This window comes from Cricetulus griseus, chromosome 2 (assembly GCF_003668045.3).
Source record: "Cricetulus griseus strain 17A/GY chromosome 2, alternate assembly CriGri-PICRH-1.0, whole genome shotgun sequence".
Lineage (NCBI taxonomy): Eukaryota > Metazoa > Chordata > Mammalia > Rodentia > Cricetidae > Cricetulus > Cricetulus griseus.
In genome coordinates, this window is record NC_048595.1 from 12246493 (window position 1) to 12271242 (window position 24750).

The 24750-nt window shown below is 55.1% G+C and overlaps 1 protein-coding gene across 5 annotated transcripts; it reads right to left on the reverse strand.

Annotated features, from left to right (window-relative positions):
* Positions 1 to 2977: 2977 nt before the first annotated feature.
* Positions 2978 to 23938, reverse strand: Atp13a2 (ATPase cation transporting 13A2). 5 transcript variants are annotated; one of them, XM_035439447.1, is made up of 29 exons: positions 23749 to 23938; positions 18557 to 18651; positions 18264 to 18446; positions 17103 to 17161; positions 16897 to 17011; positions 16567 to 16646; positions 15518 to 15595; positions 15300 to 15369; positions 14547 to 14681; positions 14394 to 14460; positions 14187 to 14315; positions 10610 to 10765; positions 9426 to 9536; positions 9299 to 9345; positions 9031 to 9219; positions 8142 to 8348; positions 7614 to 7709; positions 7374 to 7533; positions 7150 to 7270; positions 6920 to 7044; positions 6193 to 6353; positions 5958 to 6074; positions 5796 to 5875; positions 5028 to 5180; positions 4848 to 4944; positions 4092 to 4315; positions 3866 to 4017; positions 3533 to 3628; positions 2978 to 3401 (listed from the first exon to the last, which is right to left on the reverse strand). In XM_035439447.1, exons 1-29 carry the CDS (start codon positions 23756 to 23758, stop codon positions 3352 to 3354), a joined length of 3363 nt encoding a protein of 1120 aa, XP_035295338.1. In that variant the 5' UTR covers positions 23759 to 23938; the 3' UTR covers positions 2978 to 3351. The 5 variants fall into 5 exon arrangements, with proteins under 5 accessions (XP_035295338.1, XP_027255692.1, XP_035295336.1 ...); XM_027399891.2 differs by having other exon boundaries at positions 3533 to 3702; XM_035439445.1 differs by lacking the exon at positions 14187 to 14315 and having other exon boundaries at positions 3533 to 3702.
* Between the last annotated feature and the right edge of the window lie 812 nt (positions 23939 to 24750).

Consider the following 24750-nt stretch of genomic DNA (forward strand, 5'->3'; position numbering starts at 1 on the left):
CTCATTGGCTAGCCCCGGCACGAAGAAGAGAGTAATAGATTGCTCCTAGGGGACCCAGGCAAGCTCTTCAAAACTTAAGTTTGGGAGGCATTAAGGAGGCCAGGAGCTGTCGGGATGGCTGATCCACCCCTACCTCTGGCCCTTTCCACAACTTCGGCCTCCCCCAGCCCCTAGGCGCCTCTGTGGTTCTGGGGGGGACAAGGACTGGGAGCCCCCTCGCTGGCTCCGGTCCGAAGGGGGCCCTGGCCAGATGCTGCAGCCCCGCTCTGCAGCTGGGAACAATCAGCCGGCGGAAACTCGCTGGCTCTCCACCTCCGTCTCTCTTTGTCTCTGTGTCCGACCCCTGCCCCGCCCTCCACATCCCAAATGCTGGGGGGACAGCCGCCCTGTCCCCAGCACCCCCATCTCTGATGACCCCTGAACCCCAGCCCCCTCGCCTGTCCTATATTGCACCCCACCACTTGCCAGGTGCCCCCTCAGCATCCGCTCCAAACCCCAGAGCCAGGGGCTCCACAATCCCCCCCAACCAGGAATGCAGTGTCCCCGACACCCCTGGGCGCGCCCAGCCCGCGCCTACCTGTTGGGGCCCCTGTGCCGTGCTCTAGCTCGGCTGAGAGTGCTCGCCCGCAGCCTGAGCCCCCCTACGGGCCCCCAAGGCCCACGCCCGCCCCTAGCCCGGAGTCGCTGGGTCCTAGAGAGCGCCGCCGCCACGCCGCACCCTCGAGGCTCCAGCCCCTCCCCAATGCCGCTGGGTCTGGGCCTGGGCCTGGTACTAGCGGAGCCAGCCAGCCGGTCACCCCTTTAACAGAGGGACCCCAGCCTCTCCACCCAGAGTCCAGAGGTCACTGGGCTGGAAATGAAGCCTTTGCTAGCTTCCTGCGGTCTCTCTCTCACCTTCCTTTCTTTCCTCTCCTTCCTGCCCTCCTGGCCCAACAGATGACCTTAGGGGAGGTCAAATTCAAGGAATACCCGAGTGCTCTTTGATTTGACCCCAGGAGTTGACCTCAATCCGGGGAAGTCCCACCATTCTTCCCTCTGCTTTCAGTGCCCATTCCTGGAACTAATTATTATTTTAAGATTTATTTTTTGTGTGCATTGGTGTTTTACCTGCACGTGTGTGTGTGTGTGTGTGTGTGTGTGTGTGTGTGTGTGTGTGTGTGTGTGTGTGTGTGTGTGTGTGTGTGCGCGCGCGCGCGCGCCAGATTCCCTGGAACTTGAATTACAGTCGTGAGCCACCATGTGGTTGCTGGGAATTGAACCCAGGTCCTCTGGAAGAGCAGCCAGTGGTCTTAACCACGGAGCCATCTCTCCAGCCCCTGGCACTAATTCTTATCCTGGGAGTTCAAGTTCCAGTCCCATGGGACTAAGTTTGTGCTGTGTATTCCTTGTCCCTGGTCTACTGAGTGACCTGCTTTCCCTTGCTCTGGGTGTCACTTGCAATGTAGCAAGGACTTTTGTCACCCAGGAACCAGGGAACCCTGGGGTCAGGCAGCTGTTCCTTACTGTCAGGCCTAATCCCACTTGGGTCGGAAGGGAACCAGTCTGACAGAAATGCTGCCTCTATACTTGACAAAAGGGGGGAACTGAGGTCCACAGCCACCAACTCCAAGGGTCTGGCTAGGATCTGTTGCTGCTCCTGCCTACTCTCCTGGCCCAGAGGGTCCAGGCAGAGCAGCTGCTGTCTAGGGAGGACGAGGGTGTCAAGCTTCATGATCTCTGCTCCTGGATGATTCCCCCCCCACACACCTCACCTAGTTAGGAGCTGCATGCGGGCCTGGCTGACTTCATTCTTTTTCCACTTTGGCCCTTAGGCTTGGCACATGCCTGCGCAGTGGATCCATGGAGCGTCAGCAAAGTCTATCCAACCTTGCCATCCTGGCTGTGGTGGTCTGAATATAATTGCCCTCCGCCCCCCAGGCCCAAAAAGGAGTGGCACTATTAGGGGGTGTGGCCTTGTTGGAGGTAGTGTGTCACTGGGAGTGGGCTCGAGGTTTCAGAAGCTCCAGCCAGGCCCAGTGTCACTCTTCCTGCTGCCTGCCATGGATCCAGATAGAGAACTCTCAGCTGCTTCTCCAGCACCATGTCTGCCTGCATGCTTCCTGCCATGACAATGGATTCAATCTCCGAACCTGTTAAGCCAGCCCCAGTTTGCCATGGTCATGGTATCACTTCATAGCAACAGAACACTAAGATACTGGCTGTGTCCACTGTCACAGCACTCAGTCCAGCGGCATCTAGGTGCCAGGCAGGAATGACACAACAGTATATTTGCCTGGTACCTTTTTAACGTAGCATGAACCAACATTCCCTGAGCTTCAAGTGGCCTGTGGATGGCACCAGGCTTCCAGGAATGAGGCTGGAGGAGGCCTAGGAAGAGGAACCAGCCCTTCTTTCCTGTCTTCCCTGCCCAGGAGCCAAGTTAACTTGCATCTCTGGAGCGGAAGAGCCTGGCTAGCAGCCCACTGCTGGGGTGAGGTCAGATGCATCCACCCTTCCCTGGGGACGGGGCTTGAGGTTCTGGCTGGGAGACCTGGGCTTAGAGCCTGGCTTTATCTGAGGAACCAGACTACAAACATCCTAAGATGTGGGAGTGACAGGCAGAGAAGATAGGCCCTAAGTGAGATGGCTCTCAGGCAGAGGCTCTATCAAGCCTCAGCCTGAGGCAAGCCTGTGGCTCCTCCCTCCTGCAGGGGTAGGAGGGCTAGAAATAGTGAACCTGAGGTGGGGCACAGTGCAGCCACTGTTGTAACCTCAAGCCTCAGTTTAGCCATCGCCATCTATAAAATGGGGTTGGACGCTGCAGTTGTAGGGCCCAAGATGGCATGAATAAGAGACTAAGCTCTATGAATGCATGTGTCCCACCTATACCACTGTCAGATGGAGTGGACACAAAGAAAGGGTCCAGTGTGACCAGGAAGGGCGGGAGCATGGGACTGGACAGTGGGTTACACCACAGTGCCCGGATCCAAGACCAGTGTTGCCAAGGCAGGAAAATCACTTTATTTGCTACAGTGACAGCAGTGACGACTCTGGATGGAGTTGGCAGCTGCTGTCTCTACACAGGATGGTCTAAATTGAGGGACAACAATCAGCACTTCCCCGGGTGGGTTCAGGGAAGGCTGGGCTAGGCAGTGCCGGGCAGGAATGTGACAACAGCCAACTTAGGAGATGTGGGAGGTGATGGGTGCTGTCTCTAGAGATGGGTCCAGTTACAGTTCAGGGGCGGGGGCGATCCAGTGTCCAGCATGGTCTCCAGGCCTGTACTACCTCAAAGAGCTGATGGGCAGTGTGGGCCACGGCTGTTCAGCAAGCTCCCGTTCTAGCTGCTTGAATTGCTTCTTGGAGACCCTTTTAGGCCGGACCCACCGTAGGCAGGCTGGGAGGCACTGGTCCAGCACGCTCTGCAGAGGGCAAGGGAACAGCGTGAAGGGGCGTGAAGGTGTGGCTCCTCCACAACCCTCTCTAGCATCCATCCATCCATCCATCCATCCATCCATCCATCCATCCATCCATCCATCCGTGTGGGCCCTACCTCCAGCATGAAGGCTCCCACAAAGTTGAAGGCGACCAGGCCCAGCAGCAGCAACTTGAAGGAACTGTCCGCAATGTTCCTCAGTCCTAGTGGCCCCTGCAGGAGGCCGGGGACCAGGATGAGGCCCACCAGGACAGAGCCCAAGAGCGCCAGGGCCACCAGGAAGGGCACTGGGGGTGGGGGAGTCTGTCAGCAATGGAGCTGTGCCCTGGGACGCATGCACACACGCACGCCCACACGCCCACACACAAATGCACACTCTACTTGGGATCCCTTCTCCATCCCAGCTGCCACCCCTCAGCCCAACACCCCCACCCCACCACGTGGCAGCACCGTTGGTGTAGAGTGGCTGGCGGAAGGGTGCCCCCTTAGACACAGCTGCAGCCAGGATGAGGTACTGGAAGCTAGATAAAGAGAAGACCACTGTGTTCTCGTAGTTGGGCAGGTTGTCGGGTGCGGGCACTGTTCTGTTCAGAGGCACAAACCTAGGGACCAGAGTGGTGGGGTCAGGTTAAGGACGAGGGGTGTCAGAGGCAGGGGCAGTGCTGGTGCTACTTACCAGGGCTGGGCTATGACCAAAAAGTAGCCCCCCAGCTGGATGCCAGCCACCAAGGCCACCTGCAACAGCAAACTGCCAAGTACAGGCACACTCAGTAGTGCCCCTGGTGGCCGCGCTCGCACTAATGTCAGTGCAGGGCCTGTGCGGCTCATGAGCACTGCGATCGTGGTGGTGATGACAAGGTCGATGGCCAAGAACTGTAGGTCTCCCAGGTTGGTATTGATCTGTGGCAGGCAAGAGGACAGAGGGGAGGCTGAGGGCCAGCGCCTGCAGAGTCCCAGGGTGGCACCATCCTTGTGGAACCTGGAGAAGAATCCTTCCTGCCCATCGTCCGCCCAGCATCCTTAGCTAACACATTGGTGGACCTTAAGCCCAATGAAAAAGGCTCCCAATGATCTACTGACCAGTCTGATACATGACAAGCTGTGCTGCCCCCTAGTCTGACATTGGGGTCTGCCGTTCCCGTGGAAGGTTGCTCTACACACAGCTAAACCCCAGCCTGACGGAACAAAGGCGTTGCCCCATGGCACCACACTCTTTCCCCTTTGCAAGCTCTAAGCAGAGAAGGGCAGAGTCTTGGCTCTGTGTCGCTCCTGCCTGGACTCTGCCTTATTCTCCTCTACAGACTGGGAGTTTCAGGGGTTAGAGACGGCTATCAGCACATGGCAGGCAAATGATGGTCACACTGCCCTGACTTCTTGCTGGTGGGACACTGGTAGAGTGCAGGCTTGGGTCTGGGGCCCTGCTGATGCTCACAGTATAGAGAATCAGGACTGAGATGAACTGCGTCAGGCTGTACAGGGCCATGTACTTGAAGACGCTGAAAGACGTGTCCAGAGAACAGCGGCCCTCCCTAGGAGGCAAAGACTGACATCAGGGGCTCAGGCCCCTGACTGGCCCCGCCTCACCTTCACCCACCAGCCCTGCCTGTCTTACCTGATGACAGTGGGCACACACTCAATACTGGCCATGCTGGAGGTGAAGGGAGAGACCACTGAAGCCTCTGCCTGGGACAGCGAGATGCCCACGTCAGCTGCCTTCAGGGCCCCACAGTCATTGGCTCCGTCCCCGCACATGCCCACACAGTACCTGACAGAAAGAGAGGTAAGTAGATACGGCTTGTGAAACAGCTCCATGCCCCAGGGAGAGTCCAGCCTAATGCGTGACCAGGTGATGCTTGGTAAATAGATGTAATTATTTTTGGCATGACAGAGGAGCCAGCTTGGGTCCCTCTGTTGTTTACAGTGCTTAGGACAGAGGGTAGCGTCCCTTAAATGCTAGGTAGACACATCAACAACACTTCCTATCCAATCCAGGTGTTATTTACTTGTTGGTTGATTATTGAGACAGGGCCTTGCTGGGTACCCCTGGCTGGCCTGCAACTCATTAAGCTACATCAGCCCTGGTTTTATTGCTGGCTTGAGACTGTCTCCCTACATAGTCCACATTGGCCTTGAACTAGCAGCAATCCTCCTGCCTCTGCTTTCCAAATGCTGGGATTACAGCACATGCCAGCATGCCTGGCTCCTGGGTGCTTCTGGAAGGTGAAGGGTCGGTAATGCCCTCGGAGAGGACTTGGACAAATGGACACAGGCATTCCTGCCGGCCCTCTGAGAAGGGTGGGTAATGCCCGCGGAGAGGACCTGGACAATTGGACATGCGCATTCCTGCCGGCCCTCTGGTACCTCACCACAGAGCACTCACTGTAGCTTCTGCAGCTCACACACTAGCTCTGTCTTCTGCTCCGGGGCCATGCGTGCAAAGACGGTGGCCTGCACCAGGACCTGGGGCGTGAGAGGGGAAGACTGAAGTATCACCTGGCGTGCAGAGGCAGGCAGCACAGAGCCCCTCCCTGGGCAGCTCTACCTTGGGCAGCAGCTTGGGGAAGTGCTTCTGAAGGACAGCAAAAGTGGGCCCGCTGAGGGCCAGGTGACGGGACTGGGGTTCCAGCTCCATGGGATAGCCTGTGGCCTGGACAGGATCCTAGGGATCAGGAAACTCAGCTTAGGAATACTTTCCTCCCTGGAGAGTTGGGCCCGGTTAGGTGACATGGAATGGGGTTTCTGGGTACCGTGCAACCAGGGTTGGTGGTCTGCCTCACCTTAGCCCCATTCATGACTGCAGAGGACTCGGATGGCAAGAACTGCAGGGAGGCAGGCTGGCCCTGCTCAGGGTGGGTGGCATGGATGATAACCAGGTGCTCCTGGATGCCCACCATGCCACAGCCTCGGGCCACAGTGACTGCTGTCTGCAGGTTGTCCCCTAGGAGTGTGAGGCAGGGTCAGAGTCTAACACTGTCCAGGGGCCTTGTCACCCTGATGCTTATAGGTGGACCACCCACAAGTCTGTCGACCATGGCTGAGCTGGGCAATCTAGCCGTATCCCAAGACCTGTTTCTTCAGTGTAAGTCAGAGGAGCAACTGGGCTGGGCTCCAGCTCTATACTTTGCACGCTGCTGCATAACTAGGGCATGACACATGTATGCTTGTGTGTGAGCACATGGCTGGGGTGTGAGAAAGACAAAGCCAAGGCCTTTTTACTCCAGTGGGAATCCTTCTTGCTTTATGGAGTTGTCACTGACTTCTAGCCGGACACCATTACCCACATAGAGAAGGGATTGGAACCCAGAATGGTGACCTCCTGGTGATCCGACAGGTGAAAGGTTGGCCTGTAACTCAGGAGGCCACCCCACCTGGCTCTTAAGGACACAACTGTCCTCATCTATCAAACATGGGTGACAATGAGATATGATGGATACTGGGATGCCTTCTTTAGGGCCAGGACAGGGCGGGCTGTGCCCTCCTCACAGGGCCCCTGGGCTGTGATACCTGTCACCATAATGGTTCGGATGCCTGTCTTCCTCAGAGTTTGTATAACTGGAGTCGTCTGTGGCTTCAGCAGGTTCCGCATGACCAGCAGCCCCAGGAGGCTCAGCTCCTGCTCCACAGTGTCCCTTGAGGGTTAGCAGCCCCAGGTCAGAGGTCAGGCAGGAGTCAATGCCCTCTCCCAGTGTCTGGATGGGGCACTTGGCCTGGGCTGAGCACCTCCCTCCACACACCTGGTCAGCTGTTGAGCGGCCTCAAGGCTGGGCGCAATGGGCAGTGGCTTGCCAGCTAGGGCCACGACTCGGTAGCCAGCAGCTGTGTAGCTCTGCAGCACCTGGGTAAAGTCGCTGGGTACTGTGAGATAGGGGGTGTCATCAGGGCATGGGGGCGTCAGAGGCTGGTTCCTACTCCCACTCTATGCTCACACCCAATAGTGGACTCGGCCTGCTCCCTTCACCTGTTTCAGGGCTGCAGAGGCTGGCCACAAGCTCTGGGGAGCCTTTGACATAGGCCTCAGGCTGGGGGGCTCCTGGCCATGCCACGACCACACCCATACGCTGCAGGGCAGAGGAGAATTGGAAACGGCAGAGGACGCTGACGGGCTCTGGTGGCTCTTCCTGCGGGTGGGGGAAGAACGGAGAGGCTGGTTGTGGGGCCCACTCCTGAGGCCCCAAGCCTCAGTCACCCTGCAGCTTACCGTTCCCTGTTGCTGGGACCCACTCGGTGGGGGCCTCATTACCGCCAAGACCTGGGTCCCAGGTGCTGAGTCTGCAGCTGGACCCTCCTCTAGGACCTGGTTGGGGGTAAACAAAGGAGGCTGGGAACCAGGGTTTTGATGAACAGAGGGGCAGCAGGACTAGACTCATGGAAGACTTCATGACTGGAGGGGGTCAGGGCTAACATGGACTTTGGATTTTGTGTACTCAAATTCATACTCTGGCTGTCCCACTGGTAAGTTGCTGGGAAATCTTGGGCAAGTTATTTTACTCTCTACGAAGCAAGTTTCAAGCTTATGCTAGGGCTCTACTTTTCTACGAGAAAAGGTAGACTGGGGTTGGGGGTGGGGTGCCAGGACATAGCAGGTGGCTCAGCACAAGGCTCTCCCATGACTGATAGTGACTACAGGTGTGACAGAGACCATTGGGGAGCACTTGAGATAGCATTCCTTAGGCCCAACTGCCCTGAAGCAGGGGCCTGGCCTGCCTGACCTGACTGGCCTCCTCACCCAGCCTGTAGACTCCACCATCTTGAGATCCATAGGGTCGCCCACTGGGGTGTCACGTAGCTGGCTGAGGGCATGGCAGGTGGCCAGTGCTCGGAGAAGGGGCCCCAGGGGCAGGTGGCGGGGCTCTGGGACCAGTGGTAGCAACATCCGTCCCTTTAGGGGCACCACCCCCATGACGTCCAAGCCGTCCTCCGTGAGGGTGCCAGTCTGCAGAGGGACAGTGCCAAGTCCTCGGTTGAGTCAAGCCTTGCCGAGCTGGTCCCCACACCCAGGCCAGGCAAGCCCCACAGGAACAAGAGCAAGGGCCACAGGAGGCCTGTCCCAGACCCTGTGTCCCTGCCGGAGTCAACTGCTACACCCCCATTTGAATCTGACCATCTTCTCTCCTTAGTTCACATCCCTGACAGGTCAACATGAGGCCTCTGCTCATCACCTGCTGCCCACCTGGTCCTGCCCTGTTGTCACCACTGCTCAGTGTGTCCCAGGTTCACTGCGTCCTTAAAGAACCACACACACTCATTCCTCCCCACCTGGTCCGCTTGCCCTCACCACGAGTGCTCAGCGGGAGAAACTGCTCATTGCCCTATCAAGGTAGCTCTGGGCTCCTCTAATACCCACTTAGCCACACAGTGTGCTGCTGGTGTGTTCACCTGCTGAGGACACACGCGCGCACACACAACAGTGCCCCTATGCGCGTCCTGCTGAACTCCAGGGCTGTGTGCTTGCCCAGCAAAGTAGGCCCGAAATGGTTCTTATCTGCCAGGCGTGAGATGGAATGAGTGGGAGATGGGTGTGGAGGGTGGCCCCGGAGGTGCCCACGGTGGATCGGGTCCAGCAGGCTGCCTGCTGAAATGCGCAGCCCCCCAAACCTTGCCACCCAGTCCCCCACCTTGTCGAAGCACACGAGTCGCAGCTTGCCCCCCAAGTTGATGCGAAGTGGCTGGATGCAGAAGATGCCCTGTGTGCGCAGTCGGCTCTGGGCATAGAGCGTGCACACGGTCATGGCGGCCGGCAGGGCAGGTGGTACCACCACTGTCACCAAGTCCAGAGCTCGGATCACAATCTCGTTCACAGGTACCTGGCAGGAGGCACTGTGAATGCAGAGCCTGGCTGGACAGGCCCTGCAAGCTGGCGGCTCCACCCAGCCTCGGGCTTACCCGGCTTCGGTAGAGAACGAAGATGCTGTAGATTGTGCCAAGCAGAGCTGGGGAGACAGCAAGAGGTTAGCGGGACTCCGGACCCAGGCTGAGGCTGTCAGCAGAGCGAGGGACACGGCCCACTCACCCAGGACAGACAGCGCGGCCACAAACTTCATGCTGTGTTTGTAGAACTTGAAGCTGATGGGCCTCGGGTGCAGGATGGAGCTCACCAGGCCCCCCTTGGCTGTGCAGAACCCTGGAGGCAGGACACCAAGGAAGAGAGAAGGGTTAGGGCAAGCTCTTTCCACCCTCACACAGTGCCTGCACCCCGGGGTGATGACATTCACTGGGCCAGCCATCATCTGGATTGGGGTCATAGAGGACCTCACAAGGCTTGCCCAACCCCACAGAGTTTTGTTTAATTATTTTCTTTCTGTGGTCCCGGGTATTGAACCCTCATCTAACTAGGCGAGTGCTCGGAGCAGCTCTTTTCTGCAGTCCTCTTTTTTACTTTTATTTCGACTGATGGTCTCAATAAATTGCCAGGCTGGACCACAACTTGTGATCCTCCAGCCTCCACCTCCCCAGTAGCTGGGATTTTAAGTTCGTTGCCTCCATAGGATTTTATCTTAGACAGGGTCTCAGTATTTGGCCCCTGCTGGCCTGGAAATTGCTCAGTAGCCCAGGCTAGCCTCAAACTCACAGAGGTCCACTTAACTCTGCCATTCCAGGGCTGGGAGTAAAGGCAGGTCACCATGCCACCGGGTCCCCCGTAGAGATTTTAAAAGTGGAATTAAGAGGGTGGTTTCACTTCTGGCACAGAGGACGAAGTCCCTGCCCCTCCCGCAGGAGAACCTGCTGTCTCCTACAAACACTGCAGAGCTCGCTTACAGTCTGCCCCAACTTTTGTTCAGATCAGGACCGAGGGCTGGAGAGATGGCTCAGTGCCTAAGAGCACTGGCTGACCTTCCAAAGGACCCAAGTTCACTTCCCAGCACCCATATGACAGCTCACAACTATCTGTAACTCAGGTTCCAAGGGATCCAATGCCCCCTTCTGGCCTCTGCAGGCACCAGGCATGCATATGCACAAACATACAGCAAAACACACACACATACACACACACACACACACACACACACACACACACGTAAAATAAAAAGAGAGAAAAAGAAAAGATGGAACATTAAGGCCCAACTGGTGAACTAGTCAGAATCGCACAGTGTCAGAGGTGGTGGGGAGCCCAGGGCTCCAGGTCCTGCCCTGCCCTGTGTCACTCTTCCTACATGTGCTGAGCTAGGGCACTCCTCCCCACCTCCAGATAGGTACCTGTCCGGGTCACCACTGCTAGGACACGGGGTCCCAGGTAGGCCCGGGCCTGCAGGATGAGGGTCCCACAGAAGAGTGTGTGCCGCCGGTGAGTCTCTGGGCTGTAGGGCTTGGGCCCCTCTGGCAGGGCTGTCTTCAGCACTGGGATGCTTTCCCCTGGGAGCGACATGGCATGAGGTCCATTAGGGGCCTTCAGGATACTCCTTCCCACTGACAGAACTAAGAGCTGCCCACAACCATTCGGAAGCCACACTTAACTCTGTAACTGGGTTGGTAGTGAGAGGGAAGCAGACCAGAGAGGGCAAAGGACTTGAGACTGTGAGGCAGCAGGTTACCAGGAACCTGCTTTGGGGAGTTGGGCCAGCCAGTGCCAGTCTGTGCACATACTGAGGGCCAGGGCTTGGGAAGCTCCTCTCCTGTTGGGAGTTAGTTTACCACATACTATTTTTGTGAATTTTAGATGGCTCTTGCTATGTAATGAGGCTGGCCTCAAACTTCTGAACTTCCTGACACAGTTTTTAGAGTCCTGGAAATTACTGGTGGGAGCCACCACAATTGGTCACATCTTATTTTGTGTTGTTTTGATTTGAGACAAGGTCTCGCCACATAGACCAGGCTGCCTCGAACTCACAGAGATGCACCTGTTTCTGCTTCCTGAGTGCTGGCATTAAAGATGCACGCCATCACACTCACTTTACCTCTAACTAATAAGGATCTTTGCATGGGGGTGTCTGTCACCCCCACAAAGCCTTGGGCAGGCTGCCTAGCAAAGGAGACTCCACTACTGAGTTCCCGTGAGAACAGGGTATCTAGAACATGCATATTTCTAGGGGACTCAGAGCCGCCTAGGCTCTGCCTGCTTCCCTAAGATGAGGCAGGTTTGGGCTAGTCCTCGGGCAGCCAGACTTTTATACAGGTTTTCATGTAGCCCAGGCTAGCCTCAAACTTACTAAGTAGTCAATGACCTTAAACTCCTGACCCCCCTTACTTCAACTTGCCAAGTGCTGGGATTACTGGTGTGTGCCACAATGCCTGGTTTTGTTCTTTTTGTTAGTTTTCTTGAGACATGGTTTCTTTCTTCCTTTCTTTTCTTCTTTCTTTCTTTCTTTCTTTCTTTCTTTCTTTCTTTCTTTTTTTCTTTCTTTTTCGAGACAGGGTTTCTCTGTGCAGCTTTGGAGCCTATCCTGGCACTCGCTCTGGAGACCAGGCTGGCCTCGAACTCACAGAGATCTGCCTGCCTCTGCCTCCCGAGTGCTGGGATTAAAGGCGTGTATTACCACTGCCCTGTATCTTTTGCTCTTTTTTGTTTGAGGGTTTTTTAGTTGTCACTGTTTTGAGATGGGAGTCTCACTGTGTAGCCCAGGATGGACTCTAACTTGGGGTGACCCTGCTTCTGTGTCCTGAGTGCTAGGATTACAGCTGTGTTTGCTTTCATAAGCTTATTATACAAGTAAAACCCAAAGCTGGTTCTGAGGATGCAGCACTGTAATCCTAGCTTTTCAGGAGGCTGAGGCAGGAGGATTACAAGTTTGACTACTGGGACTACAGAGTGAATTCAGAGCCAGCCTGGGCAACTTGGTGACACTGTGATTTAAGAAGAAAGTGGAGGGGGGAATTTAGTTCAGCGGTAGACTACTGCCTAACCTGTTGTGATGGTTTGAATGATAGTGACCCCCATAGACTCATGTTTCAATACTTGGTCTCCAGTTGGTGGAACTGTTTGTTTGGCAAGGATTAGGAGGTGTGGCCTTGTTAGAGGTGTGTCATTGGAGGTGGGCTTTGAGGCTTCAAAAGCCTCCAGCCATTCCCAGTGCGCTCTCTCTCTCTCTCTCTCTCTCTCTCTCTCTCTCTCTCTCTCTCTCTCTCTGTGTGTGTGTGTGTGTGTGTGTGTGTGTGTGTGTGTGTGTGTGTGTGTGTGTGTGTGTGTGTGTGTATCTGCTCTCTGTCTGCCTCCTACTTGTGATCAAGATGTGAGCTCTCAGGCTGGAGAGATGGCTCAGAGGTTAAGGGCACTGGCTACTCTTCCAGAGGTCCTGAGTTCAATTCCCAGGAACCATACGGTGGCTCACAACAATCTATAATGAGATCTGGTGTCCTCTTCTGGTGTGTAGACACACATGTAGGAAGAACATTGTTTACATAACAAAGAAATCTCAGGAAAAAAGAACCACGAGCACACATTGTTCCTGCCGTCATGCCTTTGCAAGTTGGTTTGGTCATGGTGTTTTGTCACGGTGATGGAGAACTAACTGAAGGAGTCAGGTGAAGTGGCACACACACCTAGCACTCGGGAGGCAGAGGCAGAGGCAGGCAGATCTCTGAGTTCCAGGCCAGCCTGGTCTGCAGAGCTTGTTCTAAAGCAGCCAGGAGTACACAGAGAAACCCTGTCTCGAAACAACAAAACAAAAACAAAAAAGTAACCAAGATTAAGATGCAGGACAAAGTAAGGTCCTGGACTCAAAAGCTAGCACCATATACCACAAACACACACAGAAACAACAACGGAAAACCTCAGGCCAGAACTTTCCTTGGAAGCAACCATCCGCTCTCATCATACTTTTAACTCAGGCTGGCTTGGACCACATCCTCCTGCCCCAACCCTCCAGAATGCTGGTGTCACAGGTGTGAGCCCTGTGACAGGCTCTTGCACGAATCTTGTAAACACTGAAACACAGGTAAGGCTGCTCTTGGCAGCACCACGTGCACTGGTTGGAGACTTGGGAGTACATCAGTCACCATCCACTTGCACCATGGCTTCCTATGGCACGTGTGGGACGCTCCATGCATGTGGACAAGCATCCAGGGCACAAGGAAGGGACCAAACAGGGTCATGAGCCCATGTACACAGCTGAAACTGCTGCAGTGGTAGCCTGTGTGTGGAAGGGACGTGACACGAGCAGGAACCCTGGCTCACCGCCACTCTCCTGCATGGGTTCCAGTCCAAGCCATCTAGCAGATGCTGGCACAGAGTTTATGCACAGCCTACACCAGAGTGTCTAGCAACCATGTTTTGCAGGTGGGGAAACTGAGGCACTGAGTGTTTAAAGGCATATTGTTAGCAAGTGCTGAAGCCAGGATTGTTGCTTGAAAGAAAAAGAAAAATTCAACTAAAGCTTCTGGGGAGAGGCTGGATGGCAGGCTCTGAGCCTTGAGAAAACTGGGTGTTGTTATTTTTACTCTTTCTTTTGTATTCTTTGGGGGGGGCGCCACCCAGCTCCCAAGTCAATCATACACAGGGACTTATTCTTAGTTATGTATGCTTGGCCTTAGCTTGGCTTGTTTCCTACCAGCTTTTCTTACCATTAAATTATCCTTTTCCCTCTGGGCTTTTCTCTTTCTTACTTGGCTGACTGAGTGGCTGGCCCCTGCTGTCCTCCACTCCTTATTCTCTTGTTGCTCTCTTCTTCCTTATAAACCTTCTCTACCTACACTCCCTGTCAGCTAGTTGCTGACCCGCCTCCTGACTGCAGGTGAATTTTATTTAATCAAACACATCTTTGCGTCATTAAACAAATGTTCCAGAGCGCAAACGAAAGTAACACACCTTAAATTAATATTCTACAGCAGCCAGGCTCACCTGTCAAGGAGCTCTCGTTGATCACACACTCGCCAGCCACCAGAACAGCATCACATGGCATCACCCCGCCCTCCTGGGGCAGCACCAGGCAGTCCCCAGGCACCAGCTCGCTGGAGTCCACCCACTCATCTGTGGGCAGAGGGGGTTCAGCGAGGGCCAGCCGCCCTGCTACCCCCATGCCCAGCCTCCCTCCTGCCTGCTCCTCACCTCCTCCAGGCCGACACACCTGCACCCGCACAGACAGCTTGACCATGTCCCTCAGAGTGATGCTTTGCTGTAGGACAGAGGGACGAGAAGAGTTGAGTGGGTGGCAGCCCTTTGGGACACCTTGCTCAGCCCTGCCTGGACACTCACTCTCACCTTTCTGGTCTTGTACAGAGCCAGGCAGATGGAGATGGCCGAAATGAGGAAGATGCAGAGGGCATACCAGTAGTAGCGGTCGGCCAGCCACAGCGCGATGCTGAAGGCTTGGAATCCATAGTAGGGGTTCAGTGCCTGGGGGAGGCAGAGAGACATAAACGCTGCATCCCTGGGCAGCCTGGAGACAGCTGGGTGGCCACCCCACGCAAAGCCAAACCAGTCTCCTGACTAGGCCCACTCCTGGCTCCTCCTACCCAACATCCCCCCAGCTGGAGTGAGGAGGACACAGGCATTTGTCCCCAGACATGTCAGACCCCTGCTATACTTTCTAAGTGCCACACAATGGTGAGGACAATCCCACAAGGTGGAGCCACCACCAGAAGCAGAGACTGAGACACCAGAGACACCTGAGTGTCAGGCTGCAGTTTGTAGAAGGCTAGGACATGATTTCCAAGTAGAGATGGTCCCTTTGGCTATGTGTGACCGTGTCCGAGTCCTGTCCTGCCCTGAGGCCTAGCTTCCTCCTGAGAGTACATACTGTCTAGTCCTTATCCTTATTCACAGCGCTGACAGGAAGCAAGAGGACACAGTGGGACTGGGCTGTGGTTGCTCTGGCTCTGCCGCAGGCTAGGCTTTGCATCGACCCTCCCCCATCCTCAACCTGGGCTCTCAGGCTGAGCAGACTAGAGGCTGGGACTCACTGTCACTGACCCCTACTTGGATGAGGATAAGGTGGACACCAGGGTCCTTTACCTCATCCACCAGTAGCTGCAGGTAGGACTTGACAGGAATGCCAATCACATTGGGGCCGTAAATGGTCTTCCTGTAAGAAGGGAGGCCACCGAGCTGTCCCAGGGTGTCAACGACCCCACTTTCCACTGGGGAAACCAAGGCCTGAGAAGGTCCAACTGGAAGACAGGAATATGGGAAGGAGGGCGAGGTGGGGCCCCAGGGGCTAGGGCAGCATGTACCTCACAGCTTGGTCCTGGAGGCTGAGGCCGGAGCGGGAGCAGTGGATATCATCACAGGTGCGGCCATAGTCCAGCAGGCTGGTGAGGGTGGGGAGGGGACACCGTATGGGTGACAGGGCCTAAGCTCTGCACCTCATCCTCTGTAGGCTGAGAACTTGGAGCTCCAGGGCTGTCAGGCCCCCTCAGTCACACTAAACCCTGAGGACAGAACTCAGTTTACCTACTCCTGTGACTAGGCCACAAACTGCCTCACTAAGGAAGGATAAGCAATGAGGTGGATATGCTCTGGTCAGCGACAAAAACACTATTTACACCAGTGATAGCTTAGGCAAGTCAATCTTTCTGTGCCTCTGTTTTCTCATCTGCAAAATGGGGGCAGTAGACACACCCAACTCGTCGGGCTGTGGGTAGCTGAGATGATGTCACTGCATGGCAGTGAGTTTTGTTCCTGGCACTACCTTGCAGCAAAGGCTGACGGAGCCTGTCTTCCCCTGCAAACACCTGTGTTTGCCCAAGGGTTGTCCTGGCTGTGTGAGCATAGGGTGTGACAGGCAAAAAGACTCAAGTGTGGCTGAATCCACCTTTCCCAGGGACAGCTCACAACCTTTCACAGCTGAGAGCTGAAAGCTCATGTCTGTTATTCCTGAGGTGTGTGGGCCACACTCCTCAAGGGTATCTCTGGTATTTTTGGTGGCAGCAAGGTTTGGCAGCCCCCACTGGCACTTCCCCAGGGCTGTCTGGGGTTACCTTCTAGACCAATGACTCCTTCACCCTCATCTGGGGCTCTGCTTCTAAGGGCTCAACCTCAGCACACCATGGGAGTCAGAGCCTGAGGCATGGTGCCTGGCAGATGTACCTTCAAAATGACCCTAAGGGATGAGATGTACCCTCCCCCCATTTACAGGAAGCAACTCCCAGCCGAGAGGGGCTTGGTGAACTGCCCAAGGTTTCAGGGCAGCTGAGAGTAGCCCAGGCTAAGCCAGCCCTGTCATGACCTGGTACCCAAACCCACCCTGCTGGAGATGGTTTGGCATGCCTGGGGCCTCTACCTGACTTGGCAGAAGGCTTGCTGGGTCTCTATCCAGACATAGCGTTGGCCTTGGAGGAGGTAATAGCGCAGCACCTGTTTCTGGGTGGGAGAGGAGAGGCCAGTGGGAGGTGGCCTGGGGTCAAGGAACACCCACATGCAGAAGATGGGGAGGGCACAGGGACAGCATCACAGGACAGAGAAACTTGGAAATTTGATAGAATCCCAGACCTTTGGGACCACAGAGAGCCAGAGGGACACAGAGAACTCTGAGGCCAGTCCTCCCACACAGTGCGTGACCCAGATGACCGGACAAGGGCAAGGCCAGGCGGAGCCCCAGCTGGCCACTCACTGCCTCTTTCTGCCTGTGGAGCTGGGTGGTGTCCTCCCATGTGTCTTCTGCTGCCACTCCCACAGCTGTCTGACTCCGGCCTTCCTCTGCCTGGGCCTGTGGGGGCAGCTCCAGGCTGGGGAGGGTTGGGAGTTACTCCGCAGCTCCAGGAGCTGCCCAAACCTCCCTTCCCATGCCTCCCTGGAACAGGACACCTTCCAACTCACCTGCCCTCGCCAACAGCCTCAGTCTGCACCTGAACTGTGAAGAGCTGCCTGGAGCTACCCTGGAATACAGAGGTGTAACTTCAGTGTTGAGGAAGCCCCGTCCCCCCAAATCCATCCAGGGCAGTCCCATAGCCAGGTGGAAAGCCAAAAAGATACAGGGCTCTCCATTTAGACAGACAGTACATTATATCCAGTCATCTTTATGCACGTGAGCATGGTGTACGTGTGTGGTAGTGCATGTGTGTGCACACAGACACCACCTTGCTCTACTGATCTCTGTCTCACTGCCTTGAGACAGGGTCACTCCTGGAGCCTGGAGGTAGCCCAGAGGTCAGCAAGCCCCAGAGGGTTTCTTGCTGTCCTTGCTCCCTCACCCCTGGCACTAAGGCTATAAGCACTTGGGCAACCATACCCAGCTTTTAAACAGAGGCTAGTGATTTGAACTCGGGTCTCATGCTTGCACAGCAAGTGCCTTTATCCATTGTTCTGGTTAGCTTTCTGTCATATTGGCACGAGCTACAGTCATTTGAGACGAGGAAACCTCAGTTGGGAAAATGCCCCCATTGGACTGGCTTGTGGGCAAGCCTGTGGAACACTTTTTTGATTCATGGATGAATGATTTCGTGCGAGGGCCAAGCCCACTGGGGGAAGGGCCATCCTGGGCCTGTGGTCTCTGATGGTATAAGAGAGCAGACTGAGCTGAGCAAGCCATGGAGAGCAAGCCAGCAAGCAGGGTTCCGCCGTGGCGTCTGCTTTAGTTCCTGGCTCCAGGTTCCTTCCTTGAGTTTCTCCCTGATTCCCTTTGACGATGGGCAGTCATGTGGAAGTGGAGGAGAGATAAGCCTTGTCCTCCCCAAGCTGCTTTCTGGTCATGGTGTTTATCACACCAGTAGAAACCCTAACTGAAGCTCCCATCTAGAGCCATCTCCGGCTCTAGGTAAGGGCTTATCTTCGTGGGTTTGATTATGGAAACTAATGAAGTATTTTCTAAAGGTAAAAAAAAGCTACAGGATTAAAAGGGAGCCCAGGGAGCCACACCTGGCCTCAAACAGGAAGATGAAGGCTTGCCTCCCTCCTGTCCACCCCGCTTCCAAGGGCCAGTGGTGGTTGGAAAAGCTCAGCATTCCACTACCCTTTCTCAGCCCTGGTGGTCCTGCTCACCTCTTTGTCTCTTATTTCTATAACGAGTGTTTCGGCGTGGGCCAGGCTGCACGGCCTCAGGCGCAGGCGCACGCCCCACAAGGGCTTCCAGCGGAATAGCAGCCAAGGGATCCCGGCCAGCATCCAGACCGCGGCGTGATAGCCGATGGCCCTCCATGGACTGCCACAGTAGCCGCTGAGCCTCTGGGGATGCAGGTGACAGGGTCAATGAGGAAGGGGCAGGCAGGGACAGAAGAGAAGCCAGGGCACTGGGGACAGGCTGGAGTGCTACTCCATCCACCAGGATTACTTACCACGGATGAAACTGAGGAGCTGAGGGGATCTATTGATGTCCCTGTCATCAGGGTCCCATAGCTGGGGGGCGTGCTGCCCGTGAGCGGGCTGCTGTCTGTTGACAGAAAGGGAAAAGGTCACAGAAGGGAGGGCCCTGGTTTTCAGCACCAGGCCACTCTGCTTCTTCCTTCTGAAGCCTGGCAAGCCTGGTCACTCTGTGAACCGACTGGCCCATTGGCTCTTAGGAGTGTGTCTGGCCAGAGGGGCACATAATCACCTGTATACCTGTGTCCTGCCTGCTGCTTTCGTAGGGCACGACATTTCACATGGTCCCTTCCTCCCTGCTACCTGCGCTACCTGAGGGCAGGGGCTGCTGTCCAGCTCAGGCCTACAGTCAAGAGCCCCTGTAGTCAAGTCCACATTGATTATATAGGGAGCAAGGACTGGAACCCCTTCCTCCCACCTCCCCACCTGCAGGGCAGGTGTCTTTCTAGATGTTTCTACCCAACCAGCCCAACTTTTCATCTTACAGCTGCTGTAGCCACAGCCTCCTAGTCTCTCAGCTGCTCAGTCCCTGTAGGCTGAGGCTTCTGCTGTTTCTCCCAGACCATTAAAAAATGCTGACCTGTCAGGCTGGGTTTGTGGTTCAGAGGCAGACGGCAGGCCTCCCGTGCTTGAGGCCTGGTGGCTAATTATGTGTGGGTCTTTGTTCCCAGCCCTTCTGACATGGCTATCATAACAATTCTGCCAGGCAGCAGTGGCGCACACCTTTAATCCCAGCACTCGGGAGGCAGAGGCAGGCGGATCTCTGTGAGTTCGAGACCAGCCTGCTCTACAAGAGCTAGTTCCAGGACAGCCTCCAAAGCTGAAGAGAAACCCTGTCTCAAATCCCCCCCCCAAAAAAAGCAACAACAAAACCCCAAAAACAAACAAAAAACCAAACCCCACAACAATTCTGCCAGGTACAGCTCCATTTTATTTTTCATTATTTGTGTGTAGGTGTGTCTTGTGTGTGCATGTACATGCCAGGTGTATATTCTCTCTCTCTCTCTCTCTCTCTCTCTCTCTCTCTCTCTCTCTCTCTCTCTCTCACACACACACACTCTCTCTCTGTGTCAATTTGTATATCTATGAGAAACTCATCCTTTCTGGTAAGGGAGTCTGGCAGTCTGAAAGCTGCCCAAACCATGAAAATAAAATAAAACACTACTACCCCAAAACAAAACAAACAAAAAACCAAACCCCACCAAACTGTAACCAAATAAAAGCACACANCACACACACACACACACACACACACACACACACACACACATGCTCCAGTAGTAGATGCTGAGAATCTTACTCTGCTATTTATTCTCCCTCTTACTTCATTTGATCCAGGCTCTCTCCCTGAACCTAGAACTCACCAATTAATCTAGGCTGGCTGGCCAGAGAGTGCCTCCACAACTCTCCTGTCTGTATCTCCACAGCACTGGAATTCCAGATGTGCGACTGTGCTCAGCTTTTATGTTGGTGTGGGGATTCGAACTCGGATCCTCATACTTACACAGCAAGCATTTTACCCACTGAGCCATCTTCTCAGCCTCCTCTCTCCATTTCAAAGAAAAGGGAGAGGTTAAGAAACTCGCCCAAGATCACACAGCAAGGATCTGGGAGCTCCAGGAGGCATGCCCAGGCAGGCTGGTTTTACACTGGATTGTTTTTGTAATTAAACAATGGATTTACATTGTCCTGTACAAAGACAAATGGGGTGAGGTAACCAGGTCTGAAGGAAGAGTTCACTTCCCACGTGCCATAGCTGTTCTTAATCCTGCTAGCATGGATGCCCACTCAGGCACATAAGGAAATGGGGTTAGGGTACAAAGGCCCTCGGGCCAGGAGGCCTGAGCCTGAGCTTTCACACCTACAAGGAACAGCCAGGAACCGACATGTGCTGTACCACCTGAGGCCTCTTTAAATAGAAGACATAGAAAACTGTCAGACCAAAGGCCACCTGTGGCCTCTCCCACCTTCCACAGAAAATGAATGACTAACAATGCAGTGTGCTCTACGCAGGGACTGGCCTCCAGAATGGACAGATGGATAGACAGAGCCTGGCGTGAGGGCAGGCCGCCAGGAAGAGTATCATTTCTGTCCCTTGGTCCTAAGAAGCAGCCTGGTTCTCATAGAGGGGACTGGCCTCAGGACAGGGAGTTCAGTAGGAGGTTCTCAGGTCCTTGGCTACAGCAGCTACAGCCTTTTCCTGCTAGAGCCCTTCATCTGCCTACAATGCCAGGGCTGGGGGCTCGCCCACCCTCCAGTGGCTGGGAAACAGCACCTTTAGGATCTCAAAGGTCTGATCAAGGGTATACAATCACCTCCTTATTTCTCCACACAAACCTACCAAACACGCACACCTTTCATCTCTTTCCTAGGACTGGGAAACAGGTGTGGGGAGGTACCCTGCCCAAGAGCCATATTTATTGTCTCCATCATCTCTGCCAAGCTATGATTCATAAAGCAGGTGTCCCAGCCTCTCTGGGCTTCCATTTCTAATCTCTAAGGTGATAGTGTGTGCAGCGATGCAGAGAGAGAGGTGGGGGGAGGGAGAGGGAGGAGGAGCCTTAGCCAGAGGATGTCTGAAGTCTGAGGCTGGTGAAGGCGAGTGGCTTCCCAGTTGGGCGGGGATGCTCCTTTGACCCATTTCCCAGGCTGCCCTCCCCTTTCTCATCACACCAGAAAGAAACTTGGTCTCCAGACCTGAAGGTCAGTTCCTTCCTGTGGCTTGAGGCCCTTGGGGCACCAGCTGGATGGGACTCAGACTGATAAAGAAGTCACAGTGCCAATACTGAGTGGATCATCTGACCCAAAGCCACCTATGAGTGTTGAGGGATGGCCTCTGACTGTGGTTCACAAATGAAGTGCCGAGCCTCCCACAGCCACTGTGCCAAGGGCTTGTCGGGGAAACTGGAGATGGGCCTGTCTTCCTCAAAGTCCTACTGTCCCCACAATCACCCTCCCTCATTGGTTTCTGGACTACTCACAGCACCGGCTGCGGTAGCCAGCATTGATTGATTGAGTGAGTGAATGAATGAACGAATGAACCAATGGATCCACATTGCAGAGCAGCAAGACCATGGTCAGTCCCCTGTGCCTCCACCCTACTCCCCCCTGTCTCTAGCCTCTTCTTAAAGAGCCCTTCCATCAGCCCCCAGGATCTAATCTGGACACCCACAATTTCACAAGGATGCTCAAAGCCACCCTGGGAAGGAGGGAAAGAAAGCAGCTTGCCAAAGGAGGAAGTCACATCTAAGGAAACTCCCAGAGTGCCCAAAAGGGCCACACCCAGTGCACTGCCTGGCAGGAACACAGGACATCTTTAAAGCACTTGGCTAGGCTTAGCCACAGCTCACCTGTGGAGGGAAGGTATCCTAGAGCTCACCAGTCAGGCAGCCTCGAGATGGCTTGCTTAGGCTATGAGCTCTGTGAGCTGTCCCTACTTAGCCAAGGTGGCCTGAGGGCCTTCAGGCAGCAGGGGCAATGGCAACATTGTAGTTCACCTCAGCCCTCTGAGGGAGGGATTACTGTGATGTAGCCCTCAAAGACGGGAAATTGAGGAACGAAGCTGTTAAGATTCAAGCCCCAAATCGTATGGCCTCAAATGGGGAAGCTGGAATGATTAGCTGTGATGAACATGGCCTTTAATTCACCCTCACAGCCAGCTGCCTCGTGTAACAAACAGATTAGGATTCTCATTTAAAATGGGGGAGGGGTGGTGGCAACAATGTTTTAACAGGTAAAGGCACTGGCTACACAAGCCCTAGGACCTGAATCCATGCCTGGAATCCATGGTGGAAAAGTCCTCTGACTGCACACACAGGCAGTGGCACATGTGGGTGAGTGGACACATAAAATAATAATGAAATTAATAAAATATTTAAAATGAGAGTTAGGTTTAGTGGCCCCCAACTGTAATCGCAGCAGTGGAGAGATGGAGGCAGAGATTAGGAGTTCAAGGTCATCCTCAACCACAAATTGCATTTAAGGTCAGTCTGGGCTACATGAGACCATGATCTCAAAAATAAAATAAAATAAAATAAAATAAAGCTAATGGGGCTGAAGAAAGGGCTCAGCAGTTAAGAGTGCAGCCTGCTCTTCCAGAGGGCCAGAGTTTCAGTACCCACATCCGGTCTCACAACCTGTAACCACCACTCCCCTACATTATTAAAATTTTAAAAGATAAAAATAAATAAGCCCCAAAGATTGCAATATACCTCAAGAAGAGAGCACAAGGCCTGGGTTTGATACCCACATCACAGACACAAAGCCCCAGAAAAGGCAGGCCAAGAGAGACCGACAGCATACACAAAGGCACACAACCATGAATGCCAGAGACAGGGCTTGGGGCGAGTTCACAGTCCTGGGGTAGCCGCACCAGCACTGTAGGGCAGAGGGACCAGAGTCAAAGCCTTTTGGGAACCTCTTATTTCCTGCGGAAGACTCAGCTTCCTGCTGCAAATCTGCCAGTGACCCAGGGCACAAGCATCTACTTCGGGTGGCTCTGCCATGGCTAGGAGCTCCTGGCCTCCATCAGGCTGGGAGGGTGTGCACCTGGGACGTCTTTGCTAGAATCTAGAGACTTTGCTCAGGCACAGACCCGGGGACTGGTGCATGATGGGCAGGCGTCCTAAACACACGCCCCCCCCCCGCCCCATTCTTTTCTCTCCCTCACCTAAGGCACCGTAGGATGGGGGACGGTGTAATGGGCCAGAGACATGCTGGGAGAGACAGACTGGGGGGCTGGGTACGCCAGCTAGCACCTAGCAGGTAGCAGAGGTCTAGCAGTGGGATTTCGGTTCCAGCCTAAGACACTCAGCCTGGCATGGGGGCCATGCAGGGTGTGGTCCTTGGCCCTGGCCACTGGCAAGCTTTCTCTGGGGGCCTAAGATTGTGGGTCAGGATTGTATCTGTGCCTCAGGTCTCCCATCCGGGTTTCTCGGATGCTGTTCATGCAGCACGCATGGGTGACTGCTCAGAGGCCCCAGGGCGGTGCACCGCGTCCCTCACCTGGACCTGTCACTCAGGGTCGAATGCATTCAGAGGGGTTGAGGAGGGCAGGCCCCCCGGCCCCAGGGACCCTCTAGCCCACGGTGTGCGCAGCGGCATCCTAAACGTGGCTCTCTGGGGGTCTGGGGACGAGTCCCGGAGGGAGGGTCGGGCCGCCGCTCACCTGCGCTCATTTCGGCTCCTTGCGCTCATCGCCGGCCGCTGCGGCCCGCGGCCTGGGCTCGGCGTGCGAGGCCCGGGGCACGGTCGGGGGTGCCTGCTGCGGCGGGCTGCGAGGGGACGGGCTGGGCGGCACCTGCACGACGCGACGGAGACTCGAACGGTGCCGCAGTCAGTCTGCGGCCGTCAAGACCCGCCCCTCCGTGGCGCCCACGTCCGCCACAGCCGCGCGGGCTGCCGGGACTTGTAGTTCCCAGTCTGGCCTCTTCCCGGAGCTCGCCTGACATCCTGACTCTGGGGGACAGCGTGGGTGGAGGCAGGAGGGGGGTGGCAGAGAGCGTGGAGAAGTGGGAAAGGCGGGGGGCACAGTCTCCACAACAGATGGACGGAAATGGACAGGATGGGAGACCGGCAGGTAGACACACAGGCAAACGAGTGTGTGTGTGTGTGTCTGTGTGTGTGTGTGTGTCTGTGTGTGTGTGTGTGTGTGTGGGGGGGGGGGTGATACTGAGAGACACAGGTGGGACAGTCCCTAGTCAAACGAGTGTGTGTGTGTGTGTGTGTGTGTGTGTGTGTGTGTGTGTGTAGGGGGGGTGATACTGAGAGACACAGGTGGGACAGTCCCTAGTCAAACGAGTGTGTGTGTGTGTGTGTGTGTGTGTGTGTAGGGGGGTGATACTGAGAGACACAGGTGGGACAGTCCCTAGTCAAACGAGTGTGTGTGTGTGTGTGTGTGTGTGTGTGTGTGTGTGTGTGTGTGTGTAGGGGGGTGATACTGAGAGACACAGGTGGGACAGTCCCTAGACCTAACAAATAGAGAGAAATCGGACAGGCTGGGTGACGGGCATGCAGGAAGGTAGGCAGGCAGACAGACAACAGACACAGAGGCAAAGAGATGGCAGACAGGCAGACAGAGGGGGACGCTGGGACACCCAGGTGGGAAAGCCCCTAAATAGAACAACCGTACAATACATAGGCAGGCGGACAGACAATCAAACAGATAGGC